This window comes from Antedon mediterranea, chromosome 5 (genome assembly GCF_964355755.1).
Source record: "Antedon mediterranea chromosome 5, ecAntMedi1.1, whole genome shotgun sequence".
NCBI classification, from domain to species: Eukaryota; Metazoa; Echinodermata; class Crinoidea; order Comatulida; family Antedonidae; genus Antedon; species Antedon mediterranea.
The window spans coordinates 8,351,943-8,372,584 of NC_092674.1; the positions used below are offsets into that span (position 1 = coordinate 8,351,943).

Below are 20,642 nucleotides of genomic sequence, written 5' to 3' on the forward strand. Positions count from 1 at the left end.
GAAATAATATAAAGGCAGAGCAACCTTTATGCACTCCCACTTTCTATGCACCCACCATATGACCCACGGGAGAGTTGCGTCATTTACAAATAATTAATGATGCAGGGGTGTGTCAAAAAACCAAGAAGGTACAGTATGTCACATCAATGCACGATGGTGTGTTAATTGTTGTATTCGATTGAGACCTTTACCGTTGAGTACAGTTTTTCCGTTAAGTAATTATTTAACAGATTATTTTGAGCGTTGAGATTGTTCTTAACGAAAAACCTGGTGTTGTCAACGTTTTCTATTCGAATGACTTTCAGGTGAGCACAAATTTACAATTCGAATACAAAAAGTACTCAACGAATCTTTATGTTAACAACGAAAGTTCCCATTCGAATACGACAAATGTCCGTCGCTTTACCACTCAAAATAACATAAACAACATCACAGTGCGTCAAAAATTGTGCGTCATGGTCATCTAAAGGTAAGTCACATATTTGACGCATGGGTGCATACCTTTTCAGACATATATAGAAACGTTGATTGATGGACTAACATAAAAAAGACAATACACAGACTTGTGGCAAGTCTATTATGTACAGTACACTACCACACATACACACCATGGAGTGGAGTTGTGGCTTGGTGGTTATGCTGGGCTACCACTCCAAGGGTCCTAGGTTTATGTCCTGTCACATGTCAGGATTTTTTCTAAGGACGAAATTACATCTCCACTCCCAAAGACTTTGTTTATGTAGAGCATCTTGTGTATATGTTTGTCTTGTAAACCTATGAGGGTCCCTAATGATCAGCAATTGCTGGATGGATCACCCTCATTAAATATGGTACAAACAAAACATACCTACTAAATCACCAAATGTTGTTTGCACCCACTATACCCATTTGTAATGACTGTATACATTTTAACGCTGATTGTATAAATTGTTAACATTTAAACTATCTTCCACAGCTAATAAATACAAGGAATCTGCTTGCCAGCATATAATTGATGCTCTAATTAAGTGTTGTGAAGACCAAGATAAAGATTCTGTTGTCTGTTCTGGATTCAGAAAGAAAAATACAACCAAACAATGAACTGAATATAGTGGCAACCATTAGACATCTAAGGTAATTTATCATCAAATATAAACTGCTCGGAGGATAACCATAATAGAGTGCTATAACTTTCCCCATGACGCTGTATAGGCCTAGAGGTGCCAACATAGGAGTCTATTTGGGAATATAACATCAAGTCTTTTCTTGCATTCAAAATCAACATTTTCAAATATTTCTTATTTTCTACAATTATTATTTTTTTGCTCCTAATCTATTATACGATATACACAGCTTTACGCACACACATCGAAATGCAAGCATATCATTCTATACGCAAACCCACCTTTTTAAACCAAACCAAATCATACAATGATAATACATCAACCGATTCAGTTCAAAACCAGTTTAAGGTAAATTCTAATTTATGTATTTTTATTTTTTTATTTATTTTAATTTATGTTCTGCCTACTCTACCATAACGATATTGTGTAATCAAGTCAATTTTTCACTAATTATTCTTCATATCCTTTAAAAAATAAATAGGTTATTGTCTAATTCGAGTCTTATGACAAATTAAAAACTTTTCTTAATAAATAGTCCTTTGAAAAACTTTTTTTCATTTTAATCCAATTTCTGTTTTATTATTTGTTTAGTGTGAAAATCGTTTAATCATGGAGGCTGATCCTACACTTAAACTAGAATGCCGAAGGAATGCGTTTACTATCAGAGAAAAAGAATATTTGGTTGATCTTGTTGAAGAGCATAAAGATCTTCTGGATCCAGTGATACGCTACAACGACTCGATGACTGTGTACAAAAGAAATCAAATCTGGAAAGTAATCGGGGCGCAATACAACGAGAAATTTAAAGAAAACATCCGAGATGTTGAACAATTAAAAAGAATGTGGTCTAAGATTAAGATACAAATCAAGAAATATATGAAGGTTCCCAGATCCAAAGCTAACATTTGGAATCTAGCAAGGGAAATGTTTAGGCAGTCATCTCAAAACGTTAAAGATGAAAACATGTCAAAAAACATTGAAACGATAGTGGCTAAAATGTCTGTAAGGAAAGATTTGTTGATTCAGACTGAGGTGGACACCAGTGCCTCACGGCACAAAAACAGTCAGTTGAATGCTTCATCAGATGATGATTTGATTATTTTAAATATTGCCGAAAACCGATCTACTGGTATGTCTGGCTTGGAGGATGTTGTTGAGGTTGTAGATGATGATAGTGAACAGGTACCAAATGGATTAGGACAAATAGAATATACCACTGACAATCATGAGAAGATTGCTCTTAACGCCATTAATGATCAACCGACGGGCAGACCAACAGATGGTGTCCGTGTAATTCAGATTGAACCAACGCCAATTCACTTCAGCAATGATTATCAAAAAGTGGTTGAATCTGATGGTCTTAGTACCACTCTACACCAAAACCAAGTCATTCTTAAACAGGATCAAAACCAAGTCATTCTTAAACATGATCAACACCAACACCAAGTGATTCTTAATCACGATCAAAACCAAGTCATTCTTAATCACGATCAACACCCAAACCAAGTGATTCTTAAACATGATCAACACCAAAACCAAGTGATTCTTAATCACGATCAACACCAAAACCAAGTAATTCTTAATCAGATGATACCAAAAATTGATCATGTTACGTCATATTATCCAGAACCTTCAACTTCAAAGTCCTCAGGAAGCACTGGAGAGTACACTCTCTGGCAAAACATCAACTGTGCTGATGAAGCAGCACCTGAAGCCTCTTCATCAGGTATCAGTGTTGGCAGAGTCAGAGCTTCTAAACGACGTAACTACAGCTCAGAAACGAATAATTCTTTTAACAGAGGTAAAGTTTCAAGAAATCGGCACAATTTTTATAAGAATCGATCTTTAAGAAGAAATTTAAGAAACCGCAACAGGTTAAGACAACTTGAAGATTTCTATGAAGAGGAATTTCAAGACGATGATATGTCGATGGATGATAACTTTGTAAGTGAAAGTTCGTATAGGAAACGTATGCTTGAATTAGCCGAAGAAGAGCATGCACAAAAGATGCACCTGTTGAAGTTAAAATGTGAAGTGGTTGAGTTGCAGAAACAAGAACTTGTCAGCAAGCTGCAAAGGTGATAGTAGTTGCAAGCTGCAACGATAACAGGTAGTTGCAAGCTGCAACGATAACAGGTAGTTGCAAGCTGCAATGGTAACTGTAGTTGCAAGCTGCAATGGTAACAGTAGTTGCAAGCTGCAACGGTAACAGTACAGTAGTTGCAAGCGATAGTGTTTGCAATTACATGGTACATCTGACAAGTCAGTAAAGATTTTGCAGGGATTTTTGCAACAAATAAATGATTTAAGGTTTACTATATAATAAAATAGTAGGTATGCATTATTGGTTAGAAAAACAATTTAAGGGTGCATGCAAAATTTGATATGCTGTATATAGATCAGGGGGATTTGCCAACAAAATCTGTTGGTGAAAAATGCATTTTGCACGGTGCTGATAAAACAAATTGTATTGGGGTGTGTTACAAAAAGCTATGGTTGTAAAGTTACATTTACAGTATTTTGAGATAAAGTATGTTCTACTGTATGTATAAAGGCTGAAAACAGATAGGGGTGGTTGCAAAATATTATATTACGGAAGGCTACACTTTTTAAAAAACTGAACAAATAGCCTCACTTTCCCAAGATCGAACTGCTTGGAAAAGTCTTGTAATGGCCTGCTCTGCAGCCGAAGGATAGATTTAGACACTTTTAAACAGTACTGAATACTTCTTATGTGAGCCCAAGATGACGTTAGGGTTTAATAATCATTTTGTATATTGCTTACTGCCGTAATTACATTTATTTTAACCATTTTAATTGACCTTTATATAGTTTACCTTTATACAGTAGTAATAATAATATATTGCCAATATTCAGGATCTGTGGAAGTAGGCCAGTAAAGAATAATCTATTAAGAATGTTCTCAATTTTGTTTCTGTATGTGTTACTGTGTTCACAGACAGTTTCTATAAAAAGTGCTTTGTCAAAGAAGAGTTTTTCTTTTAAATTGAAACGACAACTCTTATCCAGTTATGTGTAATTATCCTTTCACTTATTGTAATTTTCAGCATTTTTGGGTACCCTGAAACTAAAAGTCTTCATTACAGTTTTTCTCCTATTTGCGGTTCCCGCGTTGTCCTGTTTTCTTTTTCAGTTTTCCTTTTACAAGCTTCGCCTTTTTGGAATTTTGCCCCTCTTATTTTAATCATATTTACTGTTAATTTTTATTTATTATGAAATTTTAAGAGAAATAAATGTTACTTTGATTGATTTATACTTAATATAGCCGTGGAGAAATAAGTTTAGAAACTTGTAATGTACCAGGTGGTAATGTTTGATTAGAGTGGCATGTCTCACACTCTTTTGATATGTCTTTTTCCATATAATTAGGCCACCATAAGGAATTCAGAGCAAATCTTTTCATCCTGACAATTTCAGGATGACCGTCATGTAGTGCTTGTAGTAACTGTTTTCTATCAGGCTGTTTTCCCCACAAAATACATCCATCTTGTATAGATCCATCTTTGTCGGATCCAATATGGTTGCAAGTTGTCTATCTTTGGGTTAGTATTGGGGCAACCCTTTTCATTGTAGTAAAGAACTCAATAAAGTGTTGGATCTTTAACCATCCAACCTTTAATATCTGCCGTGGAAACTGGAGATATGTTCATTGTTTCCATCAAGAGTATAGTTTCGGCAGGCTGTGGAATCGATTCTGGTTTCCCAAAAGTTGGTAATCTGCTTAAGGCATCCTTATTCGCATGGGACTTTGTCGGTTTAAATCTCAATGCGTAATTGTATATACCGAATTTCAATGCCCAACGTTTGATTCTAACTGACACTTGGCTAGGCACAAGTTTGTCCTCAATATAAGACCCAGCAATTGCTTATGGTCTGTTACCAATGTGAAATGTCTACCATAAATGTAAGAGTGAATTCGAGTTACTCCGAAAACACTTGCCAAACCTTCTTTCTCAATTTACCAATACTTTTGTTCTGCTTCTGCAAGTGTTCTCATGATGGGAATCGCTCTTTCTGTACCGTCACTTTGTCGGTGTGCTAACACAGCTCCAATTCCATATTGAGATGCGTGACACAATGCTATTATTTCCTTTTTTCGATCATAATGTGCAAGTACTTTTGAGGAAAGTAGCAATTGTTCTAATTTTGTCCAGTTCCAAGCTTTATCCCTACGAAATAAGGCATATAACGGAGCAAGCGCATTGGATAAGTTTTGTAAAATTAAATTAAATAAAAAAAAAACTGTATGGTACACCCAATAACATAAAAACGTGGTGTAGGTGTGTAGTCTAGCAATACAAATCCTGTTTTTTTGCATTGTGCTAATTTTGATCATTTTTTGTAAATTTGTGCAATATTGTTACATTTTTTGGCAACTACTTTCTATGTATTTTATCATGCTCATACATGGCAAAGGTTATTACTTACTGCATACAATAGAATACATTCATACTCCAATTTAGTCCAGTCTTGCATCATTATTCTTTTTTTTGTATATTTTTTTCAAATTTGTTTGTATTTCATTTTTGTTCTTTTTTTTTCTGTATACTCACAGCTTTATACTTTATTTGTTCATAAAATTATATATTTATTTAGTTAAGATCATTGGACTGCTGACTCTTGTAGTTACAGTAATCGTATTACTTTAGCAGTCCCTGACCAATTCATCTTTGTACATTGTATATTATGTTTTGTTGGTCAAATAAATACTGTAAATGAAATGAAAATGAATTAAAAATAGTATGAATGAATTTTGTAGGAAGAAGAATTTAGTAATTTACAACCACACTTTCAGTAAATTTTTCCAGATTCAAAATAGAATATAGTATACAGGCACTTTGACTAAATTAAAATATATGCATCTCATTTTATTTAATCCATAGGTGTTGAGAATCCAAAAATAGTACTGTATGTATTGCTTTTTTATTAAATGGTTTAAACAAGCTTACAGCACATTGGCTTTCATTTCTTGTTTACAAATTTCATGAAAGTTTAAAAAAATTGTCATTTAATCTGTTAAAACACTTGCTATTTTTAACAGTGCAATGTGAAATAGATAGTTTTGTTTTAATAGAACCGTTGCTACATGCAATACAATTGGTTTCATTTTTTTTTTTTTTCAAATGCCTTTTGAATTTTTTTCAGACGGCAGACAAATGGCTTTTTCTGATCATGTATCAATTATCATTTTATAATGTTCAACATACAGTAGCCTTTGTGTGATAAAACAACTTCCCACCTGTGGTTAGTTTGGTTTAACCATCAAAATGTAGTTTTTCCTGTGTCGGCTACTGTATTTACTTTATTGAATGGAGCACGTTTCACTATCCATTTTTTCAGTGTCTCCCCTATATCCACCAAAACGTCAAAGACATTGAACTGCCTTTTGTGTAGTTATATTACAAATATATCTGTTTAAAAAAAAATATTATTTTACCTTGCAAGTTAGTGTTGATGTTAACCTTATGGTGTTAACTTATCTTAGTAAACCACTTGGTAAGGCTACTTCCTGTAAGGCCATCTGGAGTTTGCAGACTACTTATTTAACACTTGGAATTAAAGCCAATTATACATGTACATGTTTTTCCACTGTATAATTAATATTATCTGACTGGTTGTGTTTTATAGTCAACGATACCAAACGATTTAAACAGTTTTTAAGCTCAAAGTGGCATATATATATCAAATCTAATTTCGAATAAATATTTATCAGACGTTACGAAGCAGATACCAACCCTGGCCCTAGTTCTCTTCATGAATAATCTGTCGATTTTTATTATAATAAATTGTAAAAAAATCTGGTTGAAATAATTCTCTGTGCATATGCTAATTTGTTTCATCGGGTAAATCAAGTTCTATTTTGAAATTTCATTCTTAATGGACAACATTTTTTTCAAAATGTCATTGTTGTTTATTTTAAACTATATATAGATGCTAAAATATGGATTGGAATGAAAACAATAAAAAAAATACTATGTGTATCAATGTAGATTTAGTGCCTTTAATATCTAAACATCCAGTACATGTAAATAACTACTTATTATTTGTGAATGTAGATAGCCTCAACATTTCCGTCGGTTAATTAATTCAGAAGGGGACATGAGATTATTTGCTAATTTACTTTCATATTTGCAAGAAAAATATCTTAAAAATCATTTTTTTCTTCAGATTATAAAATTATAGTTTTCTTTTAATGGATACAGTGAAATAAATTCTACAACTGTTATTTTTATGATTGCAGAGGAAATCGCATGACGTGTCCTTTGACAGTTTACTGTATGTGTTTTTTTATGAAAAAAGTATGTCACTTTAAGTGAAATTTATCATGCATTTATCATGCATTGTTTTTTTGGAAAATGACAGATATCTAGAGATGACATTTTGTGACATTAATGTTTTTGTTGTTGCATTATGTTAATGATCAAATAAACATCGCAATTGAATTTGCAGTAGCAAAGGCCTTTTTATTACATGTGCATTATTTCCTCCTTTTTTTGGCTTCACCAAACAGGAGAAAATGAGAAAATCCTGTATTGTGTTATTTTCATATTTTGTACATAATTAAGTTCCTTTGTAAATAGGCCTATTAGTGGGAAACATGCTTTAAAGAAATATCGCGATTAAATATTAAAAACACTGAATCTAGGAAGCTGTACATGGAACATTTATTGACCAGGTCACTCTAATGACATTAAAATTCAATAAATTAAGTAGAATAAGCAATATTAATAATGAGATAATTCATGCAAAGTTATGTACACACATTTTACTGTTACTGTCAGCCACATTTAGCACCATTGACATAGGGCTTTAAAATATTAAAATACCACTTATTCACAACTAAAATCTTATTTGTTATATTTTATTACATAAACATCTAAAGACCACAAAACGTTGCTGGCCCGTAATTGAAGCATGGAGTAATATTCTTTACTTCATGATTGGAGGGAAATTTTGGATTTGTTTTGCATTTTATTGTTTAATTCTAATGGGCTTAAAATAGGTAAATTACTATACCAACATTCAAACTTATACTAAACCTACAAAAACTAAAATCTTATACATATTGTATTATATACATAAAACAGCTAAAGACCACATAACCTTGACGGTCCTTGATTGGAGGGAGATTTTTTAATATCTTTTGCATTTCAATTATTAAGTATAACTACGCCGCCAGGTTTTTCAACTTATCAAGAGTTGAAACTTACTAATATTTATTATACAAAGCATTTCACATGTAAACAGACTTTAGTTGCTCCACTTCTCAAACCATCTCATACTTGTTCATGTTGATCATACGAGCTAGACAACATGTCAGAAAAACACCAAAGACCTGTAAAAATAGATCAGGTAAAATTTGTACTGTATAATACTCTAGGATGACTGCGATTAATTGGAATAAGAAACTTATTCCACAAGTTTGATAGTGTAGACAGAGCTTAAAAATTAAATGGAAGTTAACTTTCATTTAACATGAATGTCACATAAATTTATATTTTGGCATTCCAATTTGCTTGATATAAAAAAAAAACTATAAAAAGATAAGGATATTTTAAGCAAAAGTAAAAGATAAAGTTTACAGCAACACTTTATATGAAAGGAAATATGAGATTTGTTGGTTGGTATGATTTCGTCTTTTTCAATTTTGAGTAATGCCAATAATGAATGATTCACTACAAACAATTTAGGCTTTCTCTCACAGATCGGAGTTTATGGAAATATTCCGATTTAAATTAATGGTTTAATACCAGAAATGGTTGTGCGTGTTGCATAAAATAAAAGTGTATATCATTGTTAGGCCTATATTCTGGAAACAAGGTCAGTAGGCCTACTGTAGGTATGAATACCAGGGCTGATGTCTAACATATCAATATTTAAAGTTTAAAGATGTATTGTTATGTCCCCCAAAAACATGAGCGCCACATGGGTGGAGGATACCGGCGCTATATAAGTTTTCATTTATTATTATTATTATTAATAAAATAAGATTTTTAATATATTATTTTGTAGTTTTAACAAAGTTAATCACTTCTGTAGAAAAATAACAGAAACAATTAATGTTTTTACTTATAAAATGACAAAATAAATTGTTAAATTTAACCAAAAACCCATTGGCTGGCAGCCAATTTGACTATTTTTGCTTTAAATTACAGATTTTCCAGGTAAATAATTTTGTTTTTGATCCAATTTTTGGTCAAAGTGGATAACTATTATGTGACATTAAAATGGCATATTCAACAAAAAATGTTTTAAGAATTATTTTTTCAGGGGATAATACATCTTTAAGTTGTGTTTTTTGTTGTTTTTGTGTTATACTCACTTGGAAGAAAGCAAATCCAAGAGCACTACCACCGATGACGGACATGTTATTTCCGAGGAATCCGCTTACCTTTGAATAACACCCCTAAAGAAGAAAGACTCAAAAGTTAGTCGTACAATTAAATTCTACCAAACTGTACCTGTTAAATCATTCAATCATTATAAACCGTTGGTCAGATATTGTATATTAATTTTGGTATAATAAAATACATTACATGTATCGTAATTCATATCAAACACTTATCAGGAAAACTATAATGTGTAGTAATTGTTTGCGTTAGTTTAATATTTTTAAACTGTTTACACAAATTTAGACATAAAATATGAATGACAGTGTCTAGACAAACAACCCCCATTTCCTTTCGTCCACTGTACAAACGTCAATGCAGACCTACATTTAACTTAATTCGGTTTTTTTTATCAATAAATAAAAATGTCTTAATTTTGATGAGGTATTTGTAACCACCTACATATTACTTCTTGAATGATTTATTTTGTCATTTTTTAATTATAATCTGTATATATCAAATATTTATTATTATTATTTGTAAAACAACTTCATCCTTTTGGTAAATAGATAGTTAATTAGTTTTCATATGTTCATAATATGTTTCCATTGGCTATTTCAACTTATTTTATTTGCATCACTTTTAATTGTAATAAATTTATAAATTTATGAAATAAAAATCTATAATTAGTAATTATTACTAAATTATTTTTAATTAGGTAGGACCTATTACATGCCACAATAGTAAAAAGCAGTTGTTAGAATGTGTATAGTACTTCATTAGGGAACTAATAGCATCCCATCAACAGGATATTGGCAATTAGAGCACATAGAGATGTGTTTTATTAAAATAAGAATTAAACACACCTTCGACTGTTGTTAATGCTATGTGAAAAGAACAACGATACTCTGTATTGCAAGACTACATTTTTGTTTGATTTGTTTAGAACTTACTATCACATTTTACGGTATTTTCTGAACAAGGGTGGGTTTAGGATTTCTTTAATGGGGTGGGGTGATAATAGAGAGTGTATAAGACTTGGCCCCAGGTGTGTCAGTGTGCACCCCAGCACAGAAGCCCCAGGGATTCAAGGGTGTAATAATGATTTGACCATAATTTGATTATAATGTAAAATATAAATTGTTTAATTAATAGTAAAGTAGTTTGTCAAAAATAAATTGATATAAAGAGCTGTAACATTGTGAGGCCATAGATGGATTCAAGGTAGAGGGGACACCACTAGATTTTCCACAGCTGAACTCACTATCTTAGATCAACAACAGACTGACATAATAATATTAAATAATATTCATTGTTATTCCATTCTAAAAGAACATATTGATTTCAAATGACATTTAAGAAAGTCTCTATTGATATTGATAATATTATATTACAGGTAATGTAGACTTATACTTATACTTATTTATTTAATTTTTGATGGCTTATCCTCAGAATATATTCTACACTGCAGTTCACTCAGCTGCATCTTTCCTTCACATATCTTATATACAGCATTTTTATATTCCTTTCTGAGAATATACGTCCATAATTTACATACACATACAGAATCATTGATTAAATTTGTTTAGTATGCCAATCCTACTTTAGACTATTCTATAGAAACAGTACAGGATTTCATTGGAAACAAAAACACTAAATAAAATGTTCAGAAAGAATGCATTATATTGATAAACTTTACTGTATACTGAAAAACTAAAAGCATATTTGTTGTTTATTTGGGCCCAGGCAACAACAGTGATTTCTCCCTTTGTCCAATTGTATAAATAAAACATAGTTATGTATTTTGAAACCAATGCTTTAAAACCAACCAAACCAAACCAAACCAAACCAAAAAAGTGACTAACTGACATTACCACCAAATTGCCCACACATGTTTTCAATATTTTAATAAGATATAAGCTGAAGATAAAATACTTTTGTATTACTGTCTTCTCGGAAAAGGACTATAAACTGTAGGTCCAGTGTACACATCTAGTTCATGTTCCCTTTAAAGAACCTAGGTTGTCCCTCGACGAGTAGGGGGTTCCCCGGTGTACTTAGACACACAGCCACTGTCGCACACAACCACTGATCATACCTGGGCCAACTGGGAGATCAGTCTTTGACTGAAGAGGCTATATAAAGAAATAATAATTTTTTTTTTTAAATTACCAAAGACCCAAGCTTTTTCTCATTTATGATAATAAAACAGGAATTCATGAAAACATACTTCCAAGGTTTACAGCTTTTCACGCATAATATAACTCATCATTATTATGACATGCATAGTGAGGTCATCCATGTTAAGCCTCTGTTTGTCGCCCAGCAGGCTCAGCTACAGGACAAACTGTGCCTTCCGTCTGACCTTTAGGCCTTTCTGAAATTTGCATATCACAGGCCTACATGCTTTGTTTAAAATCGCTTGACCAACAATGTGTTAAAAATTAATTGTTTTCCTATTTCAAAATATTTTGAATTAAAATTTTCTTTTGAAAACACGATTCATATTAATCACACTTTCGATTTAACACATTAATTATAATAGCTAACAATATTTTTTGATTAATAAATATAGCAAATTTAATTAATCATTGACGTAAACAAAAATTGTTTTTTCACCTGGACAGTAATTTTTTTTAAAAAGACCAGAGGCCTATATCTCTGGAAGTTCATTGGTTTTTGGTTAAACGACATTTTTATAAGTGATGATATTTTTGTTTTTTTGCAAAAGTGGAGCTATATTAAAATTTCAAAGATTTTAGTAATCTTTATTTTTTATCTAAAATTGTATTTCTTCTTTTTCAAATAAATGTTATTTTGAATTGAATGATGCATAAAAAACTATAATAATTTATTTATTCTTCATCTACTGTATGTTTTCTCTATTCATGATTTCTATGTCATCTCCATTTTCATCTCTCTTGATTTTATTTGAATACATTCTCACTCTTTAATATCTCTTTAACTCATGACATTTGCAAAATCAACTATGAGATAAGTAGACGATACATTCAATATCATCCCTCATTAGCAGATACTAGTATATGATCTCAAAATGCAAATTAACTTTAATAATTACAGTAAATCTGGCTATCGTAGACAATCCGTTCTTTCACGATTTCACAATTTTAATTTCTCTCATTATAGAAACCTCTGCGACTAAATTTCTAGTTTGTGTCTGATGCAAGACAGTGTATATATCGTATAATGTAACTCTTGGTTTACTAAATCACGTTTTTATTTTACTAACCAAACAATCCATTTTCTTCTGCTTGTCATAATTTGACAAGAACTTAATTTCTCTCATAGAATATGCCATGATAAAAGTGCTTGGAATAGCTATGTATAATACGCATTGCAGTGCATTATACTAAATGTTACTTGAATTCTCCGATTATGAAACCACAGTTTATTTAGCTATCGTCTTTTAAGCAGAAAATCCATTTTGTTCTGCCAGTCATAATTTCACGAATTTAAGTTCTTCCATATAGAAAATGCCACGATAGTAATTTCTTGCTCACTGTAATAACACATTGACGTTTAGTATCCTATAATGCAAATTAAACTCTCGGATTACTAAATCACCTTTTTATTTGGCTATAATTAGACAATCCATTTAAGTTTGCCATTTGCAATTTCACAACTTTCATGCCCATATAGAAAATGCTGTTATAAAAATTGATTGGCTACAAGACGCATTGCAGTGTGTATAATACTATAACGTTAAGTTGAATTCTTTGATTACCTAATCACCGCAGTTTTATCAGCAAACAGAAATCAATTTTCTTCTGCCAGTCATAATTTCAGAACTTTCTTTTCTCCTTTATTATCATACAAAAGGCTCAAATAAATTTATTCAGGTTCACTATCTATAACTGAGACACACTTTCTTTCTTCTTTATTTTTAAAATGTAATATAAACTTTATTTTGCTGTATATTTTTAATAATTATGAACATACATGATTCTTTCAATCATATATACCAAAATTCTGGAAGAAAAATTGCTTATTTTTTTATTTATTAAACTTTATCACTGCACATAAAACCATAACATAAAAGCAGCGAAAAGAAAGGGAAGAACAGGTGACAAGCACCTCTATCCACTTCCCCCCTTAAAATACACATATCAGTAACAATAGATATCAAGTATTCCCTTCATTGAAAATGAAAGACAACATTTTACTGGTGAAATGAAATTGTATATCTGTACTGTACAGTATTAACCTGTAAAAAATATGCAATTACATAATTGGTGAACTGGATGGTTGGGTGCTTACAGGATAAATTGAAGGTTGCCCGCAAGTTAATATACAGTACAATGGTTGAGGAAATGTAGGGCGGTGGTGAGGGTGAGGAGTTGGTGATAACAGATGCGTTGTGGATTGAGATATTTGCTAGAAGTCATAGGAGCCAGAAGATTTAGATTTTTATCAGTAGATTGTATCTGTTTAAAAATCCATTAATATTATTATAACAATATCAACAACAAATTTTATTTCTATTTTGTCAAAATTCAGGCTCATAGAATGTTTTAATCGAAATAGATTTCACTTCAAACAGATTGTTTATTCACCCGATTACAGTTATCTAATTAAAAATAATGTCTTTCTACTTTACCTCTGAGTACATAGTCTTGTTGGCAACATCAATTTCAATTGGTGTGTGATTCTTCTCTCCTTTCTGACATCGTTCCAGATGAACCTCCTCGTTACAACAGCTCCATGGTAGAGTAGTGTTGCCGTGCATATTTTCCCATTTAGTTCCATCAACTATCCAATCGGTGTAATTGTTTGTGCCACAACATTTCAACTTGAAAAATGTTACATAATTATTATATTTAGTTTTTATTGCAGTATTATTATATTTAGTACTTTTAAGATGATTGGAAGACATGAATTTTGTTTATTATTTAATCGTGTTTACTTGTTCTATTTATTGGGAGATTTCTGTTTTCGTTGACCATTGACCGAAGACCTACAGTACTGTAACTATCTGACGTTAATTATTGTTCTAGGTCTTCTGGTGTTGCAAACTGGAATTCCCTATATTCAATTACAGAAGAATTTAATTTTTTAACGAATGTAGAGAAGTCTTCTGTGTTGGCAGAAGTACAATACTGTATGACAGTTTTTTTAAAAAGGAATAAAGGTTTAGTTCCTCAAGTAGGGTAAAACATTAGTGCCACTTCTTAGGCGTCAAGGATTAGTGCCCACATTAGGGTTAAAGGAATGAATGTTTAGTGCCTCAGGTAGGGTTAAACATTAGTGCCACTCCTTAGGCCTCAAGGATTAGTGGCCGGATTAGTGGCCACATTAGGGTTAAAGGAATGAATGTTTAGTGCCTCGGGTAAGGTCAAACATTAGTGCAACTCCTTAGGCCTCAAGGATTAGTGCCCACGTTAGGGGTTAAAGGAATGAATGTTTAGTGCCTCATGTAGGGTCAAACATTAGTTCCACTTCTTAGGCCTCAAGGATTAGTGGCCACATTAGGGTTAAAGGAATGAATGTTTAGTGCCTCATGTAGGGTCAAACATTAGTGCCACTTCTTAGGCCTCAAGGATTAGTGCCCACATTAGGGTTAAAAGGAATGAATGTTTAGTGCCTCATGTAGGGTCAAACATTAGTGCCACTTCTTAGGCCTCAAGGATTAGTGCCCACATATAGGGGTTAAACATGGTAAGAAAATTAAGGATTACATCCTCAAGTAGGGTTACATTAGTGCCACTAGTTAGCCATCATGAATTTCTTTTAATTAATTATCTCTTACCCTCGATTGTAATTTGTCTAAGTAGTGATCATGTTCTGTCTTGTCAGCGTAATCTTCAATTGCTGTTTCTAGTCCTTCACGGAAGCTGTCTTGCAGCTATTTAACAAAAGCATCAAAACATCAGAATATCAAAAAAACTATTTTCAATTTTAAAAGGCCGTATTTCGTGTTGCTGTAGTTTACAACTCAGAAAAATTAACTAAGGTTACAATCTTCTATCAATTAGTATAAACAATGACAATTTTATAAAACTTACTGGACTACGGTATAAAAACCCTGAAATTCCGGCTGATAGTAGCGATACAAACACTATAAAAGTCAGCACACCAAACTGAAAAGGAATTTAACGTTGAATTGTAATTTATAATACTCTAGTCCTAATCCTATCCTTTAACACTTAAGTAGACAAAAGTATGATTACGTTTTCAAGTACTGAAAGTTGACAACAATTTGTGATCAGTGTAAAATATCTTCGTTATAGTATGATATTTTACGATAAAATATATTTTGCAGAGATATGTAGCAGGCCGATTCAATATCATTTAAATATACAACGAATTCAACAAAACCTGCCAGAATGGATATTTAAAATACTGTGAAAATCTTTACATTAGTTACAGCAACCAGTTTATAATACATTTCTACTTTCAAATTGAATATCATGAGGAAAAAGATACAAAAAAACTAAAACAAATAATGTTTTCAAATTTATAAAAAAAGACAATAATAAATGATTAAATTCAACCAAAAACTTATTGACATCCGGTCAATTTGACAATTTTTTTCCTTTAAATTACAGTTTTTCAGGTTTTTTTTCAATCTTATTTTTGATCAAAGTAAACAATTCTGTGACATTAAAATGGAATTATTAAAAAAAAACATTTGAAAAAAAAAAATAATAATAATAATGTACATCTTTGAAATTCATATTCATAACAATTTAATACCAACTCAGGAAACTGTGTTTTCCACACATAATAATATATCGTGACCCAAGATGTTTCTTTTATGTACTACAATATAAAAAAAGCAAAGCTGACAACGTGTTTCACTTGCACATTTTTATCATATTTCACTAATTAATATGCTAAAAATGTCCCCTTGCTATAGGCTACAAGCTGATGAGGTGCACTTGTACATTATCATATTTTACGAATTAATATGGTCAAAAAATGTCCCCTTACTATAGGCTACAAGCTGATGAGGTGCACTTGTACATTATCATAAACGTCATGACTTATTATGACACACACATTATTTAACAGCTTTGTACCTAGCATTCTGAACTCTGTGCAGGAAGCAAGCAAGGATTTGAGGAAACAATTAATTGATGGGAAAATGTGTGTGTCACATGTGTGCCTAACCTCACAGTAAGAGAATGGAAAGGACTTTTAAATTTTTAATTTCGTCAATTTTCAGAAAATATTATTTTTCTTATTTTATATTTTTGCTAGTCAAAAATGATACTGTATATAAAATATGGGGTGGGGGGGGGGGGGGGGTTAAAAAAATGTCCTCAGGGGCAGATCAAGGTTTATTTTAAAGGGATAGGGGTGAGGGGGTGGGGAGGGAAAAGGTGCTAAAAATTAATTTAGTCCCTCAAAAAGGTTATTTTTATTACCTGTCAAAGAAGGAGCGTAATGTTAATAATAATAATATAAAAAGTACAGTCAATGAAAAAAAAAACACCTTTAATTATATTGAAATAGTAATGAAATACAGAAGTACAAGTTGAATAAATATACAATGTTTCATTTAGGTATTAAGTAATCTTTTGTGCATTATTAGTCTGGGTTCCAGACGGAGTTTTGTCTTAATATTAGTAAAAAGATAAATATTTTGGCACATATGGCGTTTCATACGTATACTACTTGATTTTGGATACTCCGTCTGGGGAAACACGCACAAGTCACATGGTTTGACACCAAGAATTCTTGGTGCATACGATTATCCGGTTGACTAGTTTCAGCTGCATGCGATTGGATACTCACTCGTACACCGTTTTAATATTCATATTTCAGAATTTCAAAGACTCAACAACTAAGATGATGCTATGTTACGTTTAGACAATGTGTACTTCTTGGGTACATTTATGAAAGTTTCTGAAGGCTAGAAATTATTTTATAGGCCTATGCCTAGTAGTCTGGTAAACATTTGATGGGATTTTTCCCAAGAACATGCTCGTCTTGATGTGATAGGCTAGCTTCTCCGCAATTCAAACATTGAGAATGGATCATTTATTACGCGGAGATAATTTTGATTTAATTCCCACCCAGCCAGACCCTGTCCTGTTCTGTGTGGTGGTGTATCCCTGTTGTGTGCCGGTGGTATGTAGGCCTCGATCTTTATTGGCGTTTTATTTGGCAGGTCATACGTGCGAGTTGAGTAGGACCTACGAAAGAGGCCTAGGCCAAGGACTAACCATTCATAAACAAAACAACTTGGCATTACGATTTTATATTTTAACAGTCTCGATTGTACATTCAGCACTGTACGTATTCCATCTTTTTCATTTTGAAACAAAATAATCATTGGTTGATTCGAAATCCATATTTACATACCGCCCACCCCATATAGCCAAATACGGTATGATAACCTACGTCATTCTTATAGGATGTTTGCGGTCTGCAAATCGATTTCTATACGTGTTTCACAAGTCTGTATTTTCAGACAAAAATCGCGGTCGAAATAAAAACAAATAAATAAAAAAAAAGATAATACAGACTTGGGGCAAGTCTAGTGCATTATGTGTAGTTGTAATAAGCAATACAATAAACATGGAAAAGATTATAATACATATATTAAAATTGTAAGTATATAACAGATTGTGTTTAAAAAGATGAGATTATAATTGGCAAAGGCCTACCAAAGTACATGGTTTAAGAAAAACTTATATATTGATTGATTGAATCGGGCATCATTTATATACTGTAAGCAAGGCTTTAAAATGTGATGTCCTATGTAACAATTAAAAATTGGAAAACAAAAATTTACATTAAAAATCTCAATCTAATGTTTTATATTCTAATGTTGGCGGAGGCCATAACAAATTGTCTTGCCATACAACATGACCATAAAACATTCCTATTTTCCTATCTAAATAAACAATTTTTCATTCTCTACAAATAAACTAAACTGGCCTCTTTTGGTATCAGTAAGTTACTGGGTCACCGTATACAGTATGTACAATTGAGACAGTATGACAGAATGTCATTAAATGTATTTTCCAATTTATCAATTTGAATACATTGTCACCTTTTGACAGGTGAAATATGTATAGTGCAAAATTTTCTGTAAATAATGTTCATTGTTTGGTTGACATCTCCAATTGTCTTTACATCTTCTTTTTTCCTTTCATAATTCAGTCACAGCTGAGTGATTTGAGCCAATTTTCTTTTGTCTTATGGGCCAATGCCAAGTTTTCAAACTGTCTATTTTAATCCCACTGATTATCAACACATTGTCTTATCCTAGGCCTAGTTTAACTTATTGATAATTTCCCCTCATTATATTATATTCATCATAACTCGGTCACAGGTGAATTTTGTAGGCCTACAAATGCCAAGCTTTGATTATTTTGTCATTGCAGTATTCTCAGCTGCTGTGGTTGCAATACCTGTGTCTTTACCACCAAGATTTTTCTTAGTAATATTTTGTCTGTTTTGTCATCCGTGTCACAGGATGTGGAATTTTACACATCATGTCAAAAAACCATTGTTGGATTTGATCTATGAACTCATCTTCTCAACTCAAGTTACATTGGATCATTATTCTAACATCTGCCTAACATTATGATGTGTACAAATAAACACTCCAGTGTGATGTTTTTTTTTTTACTGTTTATTTGTGAATGAAATCCAGAAGAAACTTAATTAATTACTGTCACAGGTTCACACACAAAACATCACGAGTAAGTTAATCATGATCAACTCTGAATGTGAATGTAAAAATGAATATCTATTATTCCAAACTCACAGCTGTAAAAATTGGAATAATTTTGTAGTTTTATTAAAAACTTTCATTCTTTATTACTATTCAGGAAATTTACATTAGGTCAGCTTCCTTCCTGAGTAATTCATGTCAATTTAATAAGGTTTTAAGGATACATAACTGTACTAAACTTTTATTAGAAAATTTACCAGATACAAAACTTACATATTTTCTATAGCAGAGCATACACTTATTAAATAATCTTAATCTATTATAAATAAATATTTCTATGCATTTATTTATAAGCACACTTTTTTTATTCTTGGTGAAATTCAAAATTTATTGTAAAGAATAGCTGTGAAAAAGTACATTTTTATTAAATTTATATCATCTATTTATTAAAGATGTATGGTATTGTCACCAAAAAGAATGAAAATATGGAAATTAATAAAATCAGATTTCACTACTACTTCTGTAGAAAAATTAAGCGAAAAAAAATAATCCATGTCACTTAAAAAGACAAAATAAATTGTTAAATTCAACCAAAAACTTGTTTCCTTTCAATTACAGTTTTTTCAGGTAAACAATTGTTTTTTTCCATCTTGTTTTTGATCAAAGTAAACAAATATGTGACATTAAAATAGCATATAACAAAATCGTCAATAAAAAAAATGTTTATAGGCCTATTGTTAAAACAATAAACATATATTTTTTAAATGTGTGTTTCTTACCACTTGCAGCAACCAAGCGTAATTCCTCCATGTAGCACAGAGACCAATGATTCCTGAGGCGAACATAAAGACGCCGGTACCAATTAAGGCGTACGGAACTTTAGAATAATCTGACGTGGATAACGCCAAGTACATCTTAAGTTCTATTACGCCCCATAGGCCGATTACTAGCATTGTTAATCCCATAATCTGAACAAAGATAAAATATTAATAATGTTTAAAAAAAAGGAAATATTATATAGTCACAGAAATCTTGTGTTATAAGGCATTGAAAATTGAATTATTCAGAAAAAAATTTTAGAAATTGAAAAAAGAAATTAATTCTATTAATTAATGTGATCGTAATTATCATAATTTAATGGTATTTTATTTCAATTCTGAGCAAATCCCTGTTTTCTACAATAAAATTATGTGGTTTATTATTCGACCTCCATCAGTTGAACCTGAGATGCTACGTTGCACAAGAAGACGGGAAGCACTCACAAAGTTAAGACAACGTCAACCAACGAACTTAACTCGGGTTCGCTTCCGATCAAAAAAAAAATTATCATATTTCTTACCATAAAAACTAGTGTAAAGAAAGTCAAGAGCAGCTGCACCAAAGTCATGGTGGCCGTGGTTTGCATTCGCTTCCCCATGGTGTAAAAACTTCTCTTGAAACAATGGACTTTAAAACTTTAATACAATGAAAAAGCAAACAAAAATCCCGACTTTTCACTCTCCAGTTGTCACCAATTCTTTTATTGGTTATGCTTGACTG

General features: G+C 31.8%; 2 protein-coding genes across 2 annotated transcripts; one reads left to right on the top strand and one right to left on the bottom strand.

Annotated features, from left to right (window-relative positions):
• Positions 1-989: 989 nt before the first annotated feature.
• On the top strand, positions 990-6,051 carry LOC140048526 (uncharacterized). The gene is made up of 2 exons (XM_072093265.1): positions 990-1,113; positions 1,695-6,051. The coding sequence occupies exon 2, from the start codon at positions 1,713-1,715 to the stop codon at positions 3,183-3,185; it is 1,473 nt and encodes a 490-aa protein (XP_071949366.1). The 5' UTR covers positions 990-1,113; positions 1,695-1,712; the 3' UTR covers positions 3,186-6,051.
• A 1,716-nt stretch (positions 6,052-7,767) lies between these two features.
• LOC140049065 (tetraspanin-7-like) lies at positions 7,768-20,637 on the bottom strand. Its single transcript, XM_072093888.1, has 7 exons — positions 20,443-20,637; positions 19,883-20,071; positions 15,478-15,552; positions 15,222-15,317; positions 14,073-14,264; positions 9,448-9,531; positions 7,768-8,460 (listed from the first exon to the last, which is right to left on the bottom strand). The coding sequence occupies exons 1-7, from the start codon at positions 20,518-20,520 to the stop codon at positions 8,392-8,394; spliced, it is 783 nt and encodes a 260-aa protein (XP_071949989.1). The 5' UTR covers positions 20,521-20,637; the 3' UTR covers positions 7,768-8,391.
• Between the last annotated feature and the right edge of the window lie 5 nt (positions 20,638-20,642).